Here is a 17,631-nt window from a genome sequence, read left to right as displayed (position 1 = left end):
ATATAAAGAATATTGCAGTTATTTTACATTACAAGTGTTTGGAGAGTCCCTGAGATTTATTTTTAAGTATTACTTTTAAGTTAATAAATACTCCATAGTTACACAAAAAACATTTACACAGAAACAAAACTAATCAAAAAAGGTTTAATCAGTCAATCAGCAACACTAAGAAAACTTTTTTACTTTTCAATAGAAAGGTTTTCAAACCTAGAGAAACAAGAAATCAGACAAATTGTAAATAAACATTTAAAGAATCAAAAGTCAATAAATACAAACAATAAATTAAATGATAAATTTATTGTTTGTATTTCTTTATAAATATTGAAACATTATTTGCAGAGGAAGCTTTGATTCATCTCTATATTTAAAAGAGAATGTCCTGACTGACTGATTCATAATCAATGTACAGCCAAAACTATTATAGGTACAGACTTGAAATTTTCAGGGTAGCTTCGTATCTTTAAATAGGCTTGCACTAAGAAAGGATTTTGAAGAATTTTGATTTTAAGGGGTTCAAATGAATAATCAATAGTATTTCAGTATCGATTTATTTGTGTCGAAAATATTTGTGTTTTAAGATCAATCGATATTGAATGAATGGATTACGGTAGTAAAATTTATTAATATTAAATTTTTTAATTATATTTAAATTTATTATTAATATTGTTTATTTCTTCTGGCTCTTATTTGTTGGTGTTGCTTCTTCCTACCAATCGTTTATAAACATTTAAGAAAAAAGAAGACATATGATTTTTTATGAGTCAACAGGTTAGTGTAGTGTTTCAAAAAGTGAATAAACATGTGAATTGAAAAGATAACTGTCAACAACACTTTAATAACCCTTACAGTTTAAACTATCAAATGAGATGGTGCATGCCTGTTCCAAGCACTTGCTTTTCACTTATTCAGTGATGAAGAACAATGCCAGGAGGTACAAACACAATCGTTTTGTACGTGGCTGATCATTGGATTGACTTTGCTCATATGTCTTAAAAATCTTCAAATGGTGACAACTTTCCAACTTGTGAGGAATATGTACGCGAAATGTCAATTAATTCAGTCTACGGTAGTTATTACGAATTAAAATTAAAAAGTAAGTTTTTTATTAAAATTTATAAAAAGTAATCAACATTTTGGGATGATAAATTATTATTCTTCTTAATTTTCTAAAAAAATCACCTTTTAATTGTTGAACCAAACCTTTAAACATCAGGGTTTAGTTTCTTAAGATTTTAAGAAACCTAGAGATTTTATTCATTTTTCCATTTTATTTTTTTTTGATTTTTCAATTTTTATTTGAAGTTTATTACAACTGCAATGTTTATTTTTAAATTTGGTACTGGCACTTTGCCCGTAAAAAGATTGCTTCTTACTGGGAATATTAATAGTGGTCTTTTCAATGTAGATTTGCCTGATTTAGAAGATAACATTTCACAAAATTCTTCTTCAACTATTCCTGTTAAAAATAATAAAAAGCATAGTGCGAGGTTCACAGACAGAGCAAGAAAGAATCAAGTCAAAAAAGAGGCAAAAAAGTATGCACAAATCAACCCAGAAGGTAATAGAATAGCTGTGAAAAATTATCAACAAAATCATTGAGGTCCATATAGCTGCAGTAGTAGCCTATCAAAATAGGCATCCAGAAGTACACAGAGCCACTACAGCTACATATCAAAGCAATCATGCTGAAGTTCATAGAGCATCCCAAAATTGATATGAGTGCGATTTCAGGGATTCGTACAGAAAACCGTTTGCGCCCATGGAAAAATAAAAGACTGTCTGGTTTGGCTTACAATCCTAATATAGATTATAAAAATAACATTGGAGGAGTTATAACTGAAAAATGTCAGTTTTGTTATGCTTTTAAATGGAAAGGTGAAACACATGGCATGTGCTGCAATTCTGGAAAAGTACAACTACTTTGAAACCACCACCTGAACCATTTGTGCCTTATTAAATGGCGATCACCCTGACCATGGCCACTTTATTGACCGTAGTGGAAAATATAATGGTTTTATTCAGATGACATCTTTTGGTGCTAAGCAGATTGTTGAAGAAGATTTTATGCTGACTTTTAAAGTGCAAGGCCAAGTTTACCATTTATATGGCAGTTTGATACCACATTCTCAGGAAGAGGCTAGATTTTTGCAAGTATATTTTGTTGGTGAAGATGAAAAAGAAGTTAAACTTAGATGCTCTAACTATCCAGAAGTCAAATGATCATTGGTGAAACAGTTGCAAGATATGCTCCATAAAGAAAATCAGTAAATAAGAGACTTAAAAACTACCATAGATAAAGTACCACAGAATTGCGAAAAATTTCAAGTGGTGATTCGCGCAGACAGAAAACCTGCAAGTGCTCAGAGAAGTTGTTATAATGCTGCGACATCTAGTGAAGTAGCTTTAGTAATAGTTGGACAGCAGTTTGAAAAATGAGATATTGTTATTCAAAGTCACAGTAATTCACTGCAACGTATCAGTGAACTTCATCGATCTTACGACGGACTACAATATCCACTTTTGTTTTGTTACGGAGGAGACGATTATTCTATAGATATTTTTCAACGTGACCCAACAACAAAACTTCCTTTGAGTAAGGCAGTATCTGCTGCCAGTTTTTATACATACAGAATCATGATAAGAGAAGGAGAAAATATTCATTTGCTATGTTATGGTGTTTTATTTAATGAGTATTTAGTCGATATGTACACCAAAATAGAAACTGAAAGATTAAATTTCATAAGATGCAATCAAAAAAACTTAGGGCAGGTCCTTTTAAAAGATGCAATAGGGAGACAAGACGTTCAAGCAGATCAACTAGGTAAAGTCGTGGTTTTGCCATCATCTTTCACAGGAGGTCCACGATATATGCACAAATGAGCTCAAGATGGACTGACATATGCTCGACATTATGGCAGTTCGGATTTATTCATAACTTTTACATGCAATCCCAAATGGAAAGAAATTCAAGAAGCATTATTACCTGGGCAAAACCATTATCATCGTCCAGATATCATTGCAAGAGTTTTTAATCGTAAAGTTAAAGAGTTAATGGACCTATTAGTAAAAGGAGAACTTTTTGGAAGTGTGAAATGCTTTATGCGTTCAATTGAATAGCAGAAACGAGGCCTGCCACATGTTCATATATTACTCTGGTTACAAAATAAAATTAGAGCAGATATGATAGATAAATTCGTGTGTGCTGAAATTCCAAATCCAGATATGGATCCACTATTACATGAGATAGTGAAAGCGAAAATGATGCATGGACCGTGTGGGCTTTTGAATAAAAATTCACCTTGCATGAAAGACCGTGTCTGTACTAAGCATTATCCAGCAAAGCTACTTCAGGAAACTCAAAAAGTCGAGGACGGTTATCCAAAATATAGAAGACGATCAACAGATGATGGAGGTTTTAAAGGAAGTTTTATTAATTCAATGGATTTAGACAACATATGGGTTGTCCCATACAACCCTGTATTATTACGAACTTTTAACGCACACATCAATGTTGAAATAACCAGGTCAGTTAAATCTATAAAGTACATCAATAAGGGCAGCAATCAAGCAGCTTTTGGTTTGGACAAAAATGCTGACATTGATGAAATAAAAATATATGAATGTGGTCGATATATCAATAGTTCAGAAGGAGTCTGGAGAATTTTAGGATTTCCAATTCATGATAGATATCCAACCATAACTCACCTAGACGTTTACCTGGAAAATGAACAACATGTGTACTTTACAACAGATAACATGATGCAGCGGCAATCTAATCCACCTAAAACAACTCTTTAGGTGTTCTTTGAATAATCTGAAACAGATGATTTTGCGAAAACCCTTCTTTATTCTCAAGTACCTTCTTACTTGACAGTACAATAAATTTGTTTGCCGTAAATGGGGAGAGGATGTAGAAGGTTGGCAAGGAATCGAAAAGGACCCAGCTTTGGGAAGAGTATATACTATTCATCCTAAAAATGTAGAATGTTATAAGCTTCATCTTCTGCATTATGTTAGAAGACCAGCATCGTACAAACTGTAAATAATTTGAGTATCCAACATTTAAAGCTGCGTGCAAGGCACGTGGCTTATTAGAAGATGACCAACAATGGGACTTACCTTAGCAGAAGCTGCACTATGCCGTTCACCTTACAAAATGCAAGAAATTTTTTGTGTAATGTTGATATTTTGTCATTTATCAGATGCATTAAGTATCTCGAATAAGTACAAAGACAATATTTCAGAGGATATTAAGCACCGTACTTTAGACAGCATATGAAAAATAATGTAACAGAAGATGAAATATATAATAGATATTTAATATTACTTGAAGATTTTGTTTTAAATTTAGGTGGTCAAAGTTTAAAAGATTATGGCTTACCAGTACCATTAAGACGTGGTGAAATTTTGACAAACAGAGAATATTTGAGGGAAACCAATTATGATGTTATAGCTTTGAATGAATTTGTGTCGGATAACGAACCATTGTTGACAGATGAACAATTTTCTGTCTACAATCAACTTATACACAGCATTGAATCAAATTCAGGAGGTGTATTCTTTTTAGATGCTTCTGGTAGAACAGGGAAAACTTTCTTGACTAATGTTCTTTTGGCTAAAGTAAGAAGCATTGCTTTGGCTGTCGCATCTTCTGGCATCGCTGCTACGCTATAAAGTGGAGGAAAGACTGCACATTCAACTTTCAAGCAACCACTTAATCTCAATAATATCGAAACTCCTACATGCAACATAAAGTAAACAATCTAATGTGGCAAAAGTTTTATAAGAATGTAAATTAATTATTTGGGATGAGCATCCAATGTCAGACAAGAAAGGGATTGAAGCTCTAAATAACTGTCTCAAAGATCTCAGAAATTCATATACACTCGTGGGAGGAGTTACTGTCCTTTTAACTGGAGATTTTCATCAAACTCTACTAGTAGTGTCTAGAGGAACTTGAGCCAATGATTTAGAGGCATGTATCTAATTATATTTAGAAAAAACATCATGTTAGGTAAATTAGTCCACAGGTAAAAATATGAACAGCCTAAGCATTATGATAGAATAAGGGAAACTGTGGAAGAACCTTGATTAGAATAACATTACAAAATATCCAATTAATCGCAGTAAGAAATACATACTTTTTTCTGGTAGTTCGAGCAGTATATACAAAACCTATTGCTTCACTACAGGAAATGGTACTCTAATTTGTTATTTTATACTACCTGTCTTCCTTATGGCTTCTACAGATTTAAAAAACCCATCTGAATTATAAAGACTAAGGACTGAATTATAAATTCAGACCCATCTGAATTTATTTCTCTGAGAGTAATGATAATCACTTTACAGCAGTCCCACTGATGAACAAAGAAAAGGTGCCAATTACACAGATTATACAGATTACACAGATCATCACTTGCATTTCAGTTGGGGTTGGCCTACTGATATGTAACTGTATATTTAGCTTAGTGAAGAAGACAATAGGAAATCACTTTATTTCTCATTTTCGTTTGCAAGCCTGGTATAGGTTGTTTGTTATTCTTGGGAATGGTTTGTGACTTGTCAGATTTCCTAAAACTGTTATAGATATATTACTTAATTTATATACAAACAGGTTGTTAAATTCGATATTAGTACATAAAAATAATCAATACTAGTATATAAAGTAACAGTAACAAATATGTAAAGATAGTAAAGAAATTTAAATAAGTACAAAAGAAAAACATTACTTAGAAGATGATAATTATAATCATTTAGATTGTGGATAATGGGAGCTGACATTACAGCATACATTATTATTTGTAAACATTAAACAAATGATGAAAATTCAAATTATTAAATAAGCTTTTTAATTAGTAGTTTTTTAAAATCATTTTTAACAGATTTATGCAGGCTTTATAGAAGAAAATATTTTATTTCAAATAAACTGATGGGAAGTTGTTTAGTTGTAATTAAATAGATATTAATAAAATAATGATATATGCTTATCTCCATGGCAGAGTAGTAGCATCTCTGCCTTTATCCTGAAGTTCTGGGTTTGAGTTCCAGTAGACATGTCATTTTTTATACACTTAAAAATATTATTTATAATCCAACACAATAACTGTTACTGGGCATTAGCCTGTTATTGCTGATGAATAACTAAACAAATGAATAATAAGCCTCTTTCTCACACAGCAAAGTTTCATGCTTACATAAAAATAGTTGTATTATATATTATAGAGATAGATCTTATTTTTTGGGGCTTTTTTCTTTTCTTTCACTTTTCACACGACTGCCCAAAAATGAGTGTAATGTATTTAGGGTGTATGTATGTTTGTTCCACCGTACGAGCTCAACGGCTTAACCGATTTAGATGTATGCGTTTATATCCTTACGTTACCAGGGTTACACTCCCTTGGCGGGAGTTTCTTAGGCTACATTAATATGTGTGTGTATATATTTTAAATAAATCTAAAAAAATTGAAAAAATCTATTAGGTGAATGAGTCGTTTTTGAATAACTCGCATCTCAATGCTTCATTCTGAACGATTTGGAAACTTTGTATCTCATACATGTGAAGTTGTCTTACTAGTGTTTTTACACGACTGCCCAAAAAGTATTTATTGCATATGTAAGTATGTTTGTTCCACCGTATCAGCTCAATGGCTGAACCGATTGACACCCGCACGCTTTATAATTATCATATATTAGTAATTATTCTATACTAAAAAGTAATGGTTTTTTTTTTTTGGCAGTCGTGTTTTTTTATTTTTAATATTTACCTCTTATTACAAAGCATTTCTGCATTGTAAATTCAAAAACCGGGAAAATTTTTTTATCGCTTTCATAGCTGACAAAAAACCAAAGGTGTAATTGTGCAGAAACACCATTCCGGTAAAAAATAAACCTAAATTATAAAAATAAGACCGCATGAAAAATTTCCTTCCTTTTGGATTGCCTTAGGTTACTGGCGACAAAAAGTCGCTAAAAATTTAATTCACGAAAAAAATTAAACATTTGACATGAAAAGATAGATTTTTTCTTATTAATGTAAACATCGAAATGAATGTGCATTTTTCCTAACACTGTCATATAGCCAGCCGCCTGTGGCTGTGAACTGGTTCGCAAACACTTACGGTCTGCTGTAATACTCATACTAGATCAAACGTTCCGGTACTGGAAAATTTACGAGTACATTTCAACAAAAAGCTACTGTAAAACCACATACTTCAGCTTCATATACAGTACCAGTAAAATATTTATATTGGGTATACTCGTCCAGATATCTTCAACACCAACAATCACACCTCATCACAGAAAAAACGATTATCTTCAAATCATCGTTTAATGTAATTGTCTTTGTTTCAGGATATTTTATCTAAAATCCCCGATCGTATCGAAAAGGTCTCCACACATTATTATAAATTTTAATCGTATATTATCAACAATAATTTTTTATTATTTTACCTTTATTGGGAAATAATATTATTATCATGTCATCTGTTGTAGGCCTATGACTCATCATCAATGAAATTTTTTTTCGTATCTCATAGTGTTTGTTTCCGAAAAATATTTAATTTTCAAAAGAATTTTTTAAGGCCAATTAGTATCATTACTAAACAACATCTTTCTACAAAACTGTAGCCACTATTTTGTAAAAAGTTTTTTCACACATTTTTTTTATAATATAAAAACATAAAAATGTGTTCATTTCCGTTTTTTTCAATTATTGTCAAAATAAAAAAGTAAAAAATCAGATTCTTCTTTGTTTCGAGCCCATATTTTTGTCAATATTTTAATAAAATTAGCACATTAATTATATAGGTGGAGATGAACCCAACACTAAAGTCAAACTTTATAAGAGTACTCGTTTAAAAAAGTAAAAAATCAACTAAAATCAAAAACCTAACGTTCATTTCTATTATTAAATAATTACCATCAAGAAGATTATTAAAGTGTAAATAAAAACAAAAATGTAAAAACATAAATAAAAATTAATATTTGCCTAGTACAAATATATAACAGTAAAAATAAAAAGGTAAAAAAAGTGAAAACTAAAAGTTTTAAAAAGGCTTTTATATATATATATATAACAGCCAAAAAACTCGTTATAATTTGTCCAAGCTGTAAGTAAGAGATGGACTGTGGCTAGACAGATTTACAGGTTTTTGCCAGTGTATACTGTATAGTATACACCGTCCTATCCATCCGTTGTGTATGGAACCGGCCTCCGTGGCGTAACTGGTAGCGTCTCGGCCTTTCAAAAGAAGGTCCCGGGTTCCAATCCCAGTCAGGCATGGCATTTTCACACGCTACATTTGTCATTCATCTCATCCTCTGAAGCAATACCTAACGGTGGTCTCGGAGGTTAAAAAATATACTATTCTGGAAGCTAATCATTTGCTCCTCCGCTAGGACTGCTCATAGAGGAGATTTTTTTTTAAACTCGGGTAAAACTTTTTAATCCCTTTATAGTATTTTTGTTCTAACATTTATTTTTATTAATTCTTTTATTATTGATAGGTGATTTTTTTATCGATCGATATAAGCATTTATTTCTTTAATTTTATTTTATATAAACAGTTATTGAATGTAGGTCTGACATGATAATAATAATGACATGATAATGTTTTACTGTATATCGATCAGAATGAAATTTTTTTTCAACCTTAATTTTTTCAAGCAAAAGTTTAGCGTAGGACTTTTTTAAATTTACGTATTGTGACAGGTTTACCTATAGTTAGGTTTATCTTAAAGTAACAAGGTAATAATTTTTAAATTTACACATTTTATTTTAAGCGACTCGAAAAAAAGAAGATTTTCATTTTATTTTTATATTTGGTTTTTTGTCTTTCCATCTTACTCTACACAAAAATGCACCATTTCAATGATATTTATTTTCTTGCTTTGTTAAAAAATATAATGGTTGCATGGTAAATTTCTTCTGAAGTATTTGGAAATTTATGAAACGAATGGTTTCGCACTGTAACCAGACGATGGGAAAATATTTTTAATTTGTTTGAAGTTATCATTCAGTAGTACTGGATTGTTAATACACGGCCAAATAATAATTTAACACAGTATTTTTATGCAAAACTTATAAGTAAGCATATTTTAAAACAAATCCATAAAAGTCGTTTCGTTTAATGCAATATATGAATGTACATATTGTATATTGTATACAAAAGCAAAAAAAGAATACATTTTTCTGCACTCCCTAAATTCCTCCAATTTGAGCCTCACGCTCAGAAAAGGTTTTTTAACGTTATTTCTTTACATTCTTTTTCATATTTTTATCAGAATTTAGGTTTTTCAGCTTTTTTATTTTTATGCAAACGATTTTTTAGATTGAGTAGCCTTTTTTTAAGTCTATCTTCAATTAAAATCAAAATAAAACTAAGAATTCAACACAAAATAAGATTTAAAAATAAAACACTTATTTTTAGAAAACCTACAACAAATAAAAAGGAATATATATTTTTTTACAATTCTTCTTTAAATTTCAGTTGTTGAAGTCGCTGTCAAAATTAAAAGCATATACCGGCAACTTACTTATCTTTATCTTGACGACGATTTAAAAAAAAAATTAATCAAATTATAAGTATATTTTTTCAAGCATTTAGTACGTTTTATTTTAGTTTTATTTTACTTGAATTTACGTTTAATGAAATGTAAAGGTTCCATTTTTTTTCTGTGTAATTGCGATAAACGTTTTTATCCATAAAAATAAATTTTATTTGCGAAACATGTTTTCAATCCACATCAGAATCATGTAGCATAATCATTTCACTATTATTTAAATTTCACCTCTTGTTTATACTTCGTTTAATTATTTATTTGTTGTGGTATTTAAAGTTTGCTTTCCTTTTCATAAATTAAGAGAAAAAAATAAAAATTGAGTACATTTCTTTATAATAAAGCAAAACTTCAATTATATCATGTTTAAGTGAATATTTTTTATTCATATATAATAACAATAACTGTATGTTCCAGAAAATGGGAAGGCTATGTGTGGTGTTAATATTAGCTTCTATAGCTCTTATCAGTTTGGCACAAGATGAAATTCCTCAGGTAAGCACATATTAAAACTTATGAATTTTATATAAATTTATAAATATTATTAAAATTTATTGCAGTTGATTAAAAGAGTAAAATTTTGTAAAAATAGTACAGTTTTATAATTTTCTTCAGTGGTTAGACATGGTAATTTTATAAAATAATTTATTTTAATTTAAAAAAACCACTTGACTTTTAATGCATTGTTTAGTACTTATTTGTTTCATCTTATTTATGTACTTTCCCTTAATAACTAAAGTGTTATGCTCAGTTACTGCTACTTTATCCTTCTTTTTTGAATGATAAATTGATTTTGTAGCATGTTAAAAAATGAGAAGTCTGACATGGATTGAACCCATAACCTCATAACCTTCCAAATGAAACACTAAGCGCTATCAAAAAAAAAAAAAAAATCTCTATGTAATAACAAATTTTGGTGTAAACTATTTAAATTAGCCCGTGTTTATAAATATTTTCACATTGCAAATAAATTAGGAGAAAAGTGAACCACCAAAAAGTTTTACATAAGATTATTTAGTTGATAAATCTGAAATCTCCTTAGAATAAAAAAATTGGATGTGGATACCACATGACTTCTTTATAGTCCTATTAAATTACATATACACATTTTTTACTGCTAAAAATTTCCTTAGCATTTTATATTAGTTTATATATTAATTTTCATCGGTTCGAATCCGACTTCATATACACAAACATTCTTTTAAACCCTTTTTTTTAATTTAAATATATCGATTTATTAATAATTATTAACCTCTGATTGTAAAAATTGTTTAATTAAAATGAAAAGTACATAAAATTTTATTTCACTAATAGCTTCTGATTTTTTTTTTTTCATATTTTAGGTAGATTTCATAAGAACTACCTATCGTAATGAGTATCATGATTCATTCGACTTCCGAAAAATGTCGACATACCTTCGCGTTTCACATCCCCCAGACCCCAAAACCACTGTCAACTCAAAAGTTTATATATATATTTCTCTTTCTTGTGAACACGATAACTGCCATAATTTTGCGCCAGTCACTTTCAAATTGTTCCCTAAAAAAACTCGACTCAAAATCTCGGTTGAGTTTGTTAACCGCCAAAACCGGACCATTGGGGTGAAAATGGGTGACTTTTTTGAAAAAATATATCGCTATAACTTTTTTATTAAGTAAAATATCGAATTCGTTTAAAGTTCCTACGATTTTTTTGATAAGGGCCTAAAACTTATGCAAGTAAAGTTTTTTGATATTACCAACCACTGGCCCAGGGGGTGGAAAAAATGGAGTTTTGATGACAAAAAACATCATACCTCTCTTAATAGCCACAGTATCGAATCGGTTTAAAGTGGTCTTTAGTCCTCTAAACATTACCCAAAATCTTTGTCTGAAACAAGTTTTGATATGACCAACCCTTAGGCAACGAATGACCAAACGTTTGCTGGAAGAAGATGGCGCTTGTATGCTAAACATGTGAAACTTTTTTCACGAGCAACCATTGTCTTACTGCGTTAATTTGATGTTTTTCTTCATTTTATGGTGGAAGGAAATCTTTTTTATCCCCTGCTTAGCACCGGTGAAATCTAACTCTGCCTTTCGGAGTGCCGAAAGGGTTTTTTTGCATTGTTATTATTGAATTATTATTTATGGTTTAACATTTTTTAGAATCAGAGGTTAATAATTATTAATAATCTATATACTTAAATTTAAAAAACTAAAAAAATATATGTATATGAAGTCGTTTCGAACCAATGTGCCTTTCCCTTGTAAGATCAAAATAATTCATTAATTAAAATTTTATCTGTCTACAACTCTGAAAACAATGATAATAAGTACCACTTAAGATATATCGTTGAAAAGCTCTCAACGAGGGCTTATTACAGCAGTTAAGAAAAAGTCTAAAGCCCAAAGGTTTCAAAATTGAATCCCGGTTTTACTTTGAGGTCTGACTGTATACACATTTTTGGCCCAGTCGATTGCAATCAAAAGGGGAGGTGCACAACTAGATGTTACACCACTCCTAAATACAGAAATTCAAAATTCTAGTGACTCGAGATTTTTGAGTCGGCGAGTAATACATATGTACGTACAGACGTCACGTCGAAACTAGTTAAAATGGATTCAGGGATGGTCAGAATGGATATTTCCGTTGAAATTTGAAAACCAAAACTTTTCACAATTACAATACTTCCTTTACTTCGTACAAGGAAGTAAAAATCAATGTGATTTTAGATATATATTTGAATGCAGCTAATTAATAAAGGGTTAAATATTTTTATTTCTTTTTTAAGGTACGAAATGTATTACTTGAAATTTTAATATTTTCATACAGCTTTAAACAATCTACCATTACTTTTATTGACCTTCACAAGTTGGTGACACTGTCAAAATCATTATACTTAAGGGAACCTAAAGGGTATGATCATTTATAACTTCATTAGATAGTACTTTATTAATATTATTATAATTTATTTAGGTATTTTTCACTTTCTGGATAAGGATTAAGTTTTTTCCGAAATTAAGGTTTAAAAGGAAGGTACCTTAAGAAAATATAATCTGAATTAAATCTATTTTATACTTTACATAATATCTACTTTACCTTCTCGTTCAGGACTCCAAAACTTTTGAACTTGTCTTCATTTATAAATTTTCATAGTTGTAACAGATATTATGGTATCAGACCATCCATATTATATCATTATGGTATCATTTTGTTGCTGTCCATAAAAAATAATCCAATTATTTTGAACAAAATAGGAAAAAGTGAACCACCTAAAATTTTGATTCAAGATTATTAATATGGTAAATCTGAAATCCCCTTAAAATAAAAAAATCAATGTGATTTTAGCTGTACATTTGAATGCAGCTAAGTACAAGGTCGTAATTTATAGCATTTATCTTTATAAGTAGCTGGATATTGTTCATGAAGTGAATTTGCATGTGTTACGTTCTAGGTTCACCAAGCATGACATGTTATTAATGGAATCAAACAAAGAATACTAGCGGAAAAACATAACAGAGGAACTATTAACATTAAAATTTTAGTAGTTTAGATATAATGTGTAACGTTCATACAATAAGTAGAGCAGTTACCTGCTCTACTTATTGGCACCCAACTGAGGCTCAGCCGAGCGATGCACAGGGTCAGCGCCTGGCTGGACGACCAAGGGTTGTCTCTAGCCCTCAGCAAGACTGAGATCGTAGTTCTAATGAAGAAGCGTATTGACACCGTTCTCCCTTGCGGGTCGAGGATGAGATAAACGGGACCAAGCCGGCGGCCAATTTTCTCGGTATGATGATTGAACAAAAACTCAGTTTTGCTGAGTGGCTACGGAAACATTTAAATTCCATGTTCCTTAAATTTGAACAAGCTACAAGCTCAACAGGTGGTTCTGGCGAATAGGTAAGTTATCATTGATGAAGTAATATTTTCTTTGAACACTAGTCGTAGTTCTACCCATCAATTTATCAACGACAAGCTTGGCTTATAAAGCCTATTGGCAAAGAAGTGTTATTGCTGCATGACAACGCCTGCCTGCAAATAGCTTGCCACACTGTTCAAACCATTAACAACTTGAATTTTGAGGTATTGGAATATCTCCCCTACACCCCAGGTCTTGCTCCCTCCAACTTTTATCCGTTTGGGATGCTCAAGGATGCTTTGCAAGGTTGTTGATTTTCCACAGACTTAGACGGGCAAAAAGTGGTGCAAAAGTTGGCTTCGCGACCAACTGAAAACCTTCTTCTTGGTAAAAGTATGCAAGCTTGTGGATTGCTGAGCCAAGTGCATTGACAAGGAAGATGACAATGTAGAAAAATTATGTACAAGTTGAACCCCTACCTCAGTATAAATAAATTTTAGAACAAAAAGTGTAGATAATTTTTCACTTGTCCTCATATTTCTCAAGATGGATGTAATCTACACTTTTTAATTTTTATACACAAAAAGAAATTATAAAAAAATTAATATAATTAAAATAAAGATTATAAAAATTAAGAAAATTAAAATAAATTTGAATCCAGAGACATAAAATTAATGAGAATATTGAAGTTTTCTGATAATACTGATATTTTGGCTGAAATTAGCAATAATTTAACAAATAAATAAATGACATGTACATATTCATTGCTGGTAGAGAAATTTAATTTAAAAGTAAACATTATTAAAATAAAGATAATGAAGAGTTAAAATATTAAAATAGAACACAAATTAGCAGAAGCTCCAGAATTTTGTAACATATGTAGTAAAGTTAGGAAGGGTATTTTGAAGCAAAATCAAAATCAGAATAAACAAAAACAGAAGTATAGAAATCAGTTAGTATCAACAAGTTCAGAAATTCTTTAAAAGAAGAAATTCATTAAAATCATTCATTCATTGAATTAAATGAAGCATTTTAGCAAAATGTAGTGGAACGAAGTCAGTCATAGACTATAAAAAAGCAAAAAAAAAAAGAAAAGAGTATATTTCTTGAGACATGTTACAATAAAAGAATGCTGAATATTGGGAGTAATGGTAGAATCCAAAATGAAATGACTGCCAAATTATTATAAGATGAACACATTGATTATGAACAACATTACATTATTGTTCATTTTGTCTTAGTTTAGTGTACTTATCTCTAGAAGAATGTGTAAATATTGAAAATGGTAAAGAAGACAAGATTTATAATGTATGGAAAAAATAATTGTGGATGTAGGATTTGTAAGATATGTTGAAGCAATGAAACTGGGTCAGAATAGAAGGAATGAGAAGGTGTTTCAAACCATTTATCCAACTGATAACACAGAAAAGAACTTCTTAGGCAACATAAATAGCCTAGATACAAAATATTTTAAGTTATAATTTAGTAATATATTATTCATTTTTTGTAACGATATTTAACATTTTCATGGGTTATTATTTGTAAGTTATCAAAATGGAAACTCCCAGTCAAAATTCTAAATAAAATATCTAACCTGACTAGTTTTTTTATAAAATACATCTTGATTTATCAACTGAGCAAGTTTTAGGACAAATTCAGAAGTGATGGTAACAAAGTCAGGTAAATATTAAAATACATAAAAGTAAAATTTGATACATAGAATGTTGGTGTTAGTGTATTATTGTTTCCATTGACATTTCATAGATTTAAAACCCTGTTTACAGGTGAAAATGAATAAAATAAGAGTGAAAATACGAAATTAAACTTAGATTGGGATGTGTGTGTTTTCAGCTTACTTTAGTCATTGAAGTTAATAAATGGTATTGTGAAGATTTATAGGCCTGAGAGAACAAATTCAACTAACAAACCAACAATTTACAACAAATCTCTTTCATTAGACCTGTCACTAGAATCACTCTTTTATCAAATATAAAACTTTTCTTTCAGCAAGCACAAAAATTCTGAAAATTTAACAAAAAAGAGAAACTCTGGAAATGTAAAATTTTACATATTTCTTAGCAAAGATGTTCAAAAGGAGCTCCCAGTATAGTTATATGTTTTTGTTCCGAAATAAGTGAAATTTAAGTTGACAAAATGACAGTCTGACAAAAATAATGCTTGGAATACTTACTTTTACTTCCTTCAAAGTTGTAGAAGAAGGTTTGTGTTGTTAACTTTCTCCTACAAGAAACTCCAAGATAACTGTATAACTGTTTTTCCAACCAAACATGAAATAGTATAGTATAATAAAAATAAATAACTACCTTTCCAAGCAATTAAATTTAAAAATAATTTTTAAATCTTTTCCTAATACGTGCAATTAGTGTATGTAATGTATTTATTTTCATAAAATGGCACATTAATTTGTTTTTTTTTTTTAATTTTTTGCAACAGTCTTTCTTATAACTATCATACATACAAAGCAATTTATATAGAAGAGAGTAAGAGAAATAGATAATTCATGAGAGAAGATATGTAAAAGACTTGCTTTCTATGAGAGTAACCATGTTCATTATATTTACTGCACAGCCAGGCCCACTGGTAAACAGCATGTAGGTACTTGAAGCCTAAATTTCACCTGCTTTTTGGAGAGCTTACTTAATTTTATGGAATATTACATTTAGTTTAGGGAACAAGGTGAACACCTTACTTTCCCCAGTAAGTTCAGTTAATGAAAAATAAACTGTTTAGCAAATCACCTAGTAACTACCTTTCTTCTACCCTCAAAACAAATTAATGCTAATTTGTACTAGCAGAAGTGGTCATTTATTTTAGATTAGTAATTTGTTTAAGTGTTCAACTTGCTGATTCCAATAGAACTGCATGTTTCAGTAAGGCATAAGATTCTTGTCATTCTTTGGTAAATTATACAATTTTTGGATATGATTGGTGCCTATGTCAGATCACCTTAATTTATTTATGACACCAAATAAATCAGAACTTAACACTTAAAAATAGAGCAAATGGATTCACATTTCTATTTATTAATATGTAATCATGAATTGCTTTTGGTAATAACTAGCAAATATTATTCACACTTATTAATGCTAATATTAAAAATATTGTTACAATTACATGATATTAAATGCACATAGATTAATCAAACTAACAAAATTCAAGGCCGTGAAATGAAATTTACCTTTATTATACAACATCATAACTAAATATTTCAGTAATTTAAAAAGCATTTCTTCAAATAATTAGGGTTTTTTCCTTATATCCATATGTTTAAAGATAACATTTATAAACTCATATTTTACAAAACCTGTCAGAAACTGTCTACTAGCTTTATATTAAAAAAAAAACTGTTGAAACTTAATTATAATAATAGTCAAGTGTAATAATTTTCATGATAATAACTGTGTATAATATAATCATTATCCATGCCAGCAAGTTAATGAGGCTTTAATAGTTTCAATAGTCTGATAATAATAAGTAAATTGACCTTTATTTCTGGTAAAGCTAAAAAAAATTGAATGAATCTAGAATTATTTCAGTAAAAATGTCCTGCCAAATAAATTCATATCAAACAAAAATGAAGTTTATTTTTTAAAGAAAATGACTAAATTTGTGATATAGAATCAATTTTTTTTCATTTGAGTTTACTTTCTTGTCTTTTATGTACTTTTTCTTGTACTTTTATGATTTTACACCCAATCTTCCATTTTGGAATTCTAAATTCTTATGACCTTAGACTACTTGATTGCCCAGAAGTTACAGTTCTATATGGAATCAGCAAATTGCACCCTTCAAATAAGTTACTAAGGTAAAATAAACCACTGCTCCTGCTAGTACAAATTAGCATTAGTTAGTTTATTTTGAGGATAGAAGTAGTTAGTTTTTTTTTAGGGTAGCACTAGTTTGATGGAAGAAGAAAGATAGAAGTGATTTGCTAAACAGTTTATTTTTCATGAATATAACTGGCACTAGCAGCCACATGACTCCAACATGTATGCACTGAAAGAGAATAAAAAGTTAATTTGTTGTTAGAAAGTGAAATTTTAATTAATTTTTTACAAGTGTTGTAATTTTTTAACCTCTTCCATATCTAACTGCCCCTGATTTACTTTTTTTTAGTACACTCTACAGTATAAAAATAGATGAGATCCGTCCATGATACATCATATCATTACACTTTATCCACCAATCTAACTTCTTATATTACTTCC

General features: G+C 30.0%; 2 protein-coding genes across 2 annotated transcripts in view; both read left to right on the top strand.

Moving 5' to 3' along the window:
- Positions 1–17,631, top strand: part of LOC142320291 (uncharacterized) — a 79,762-nt gene that overhangs the window by 36,034 nt on the left and 26,097 nt on the right. Inside the window, exon 2 of the mRNA XM_075357999.1 lies at positions 9,976–10,053. Within this exon, the coding sequence (XP_075214114.1) occupies positions 9,979–10,053 (75 nt within the window). The 5' untranslated portion in view covers positions 9,976–9,978. The remainder of the gene's footprint in view (positions 1–9,975; positions 10,054–17,631) is intronic.
- On the top strand, positions 3,181–3,798 carry LOC142319990 (uncharacterized). Its single transcript, XM_075357670.1, has one exon. The coding sequence runs from the start codon at positions 3,181–3,183 to the stop codon at positions 3,796–3,798; it is 618 nt and encodes a 205-aa protein (XP_075213785.1).

The sequence above is a fragment of the Lycorma delicatula genome, chromosome 2 (assembly GCF_047948215.1).
Source record: "Lycorma delicatula isolate Av1 chromosome 2, ASM4794821v1, whole genome shotgun sequence".
Taxonomy (NCBI): domain Eukaryota; kingdom Metazoa; phylum Arthropoda; class Insecta; order Hemiptera; family Fulgoridae; genus Lycorma; species Lycorma delicatula.
This window is presented reverse-complemented; position numbering and strand designations above follow the sequence as displayed.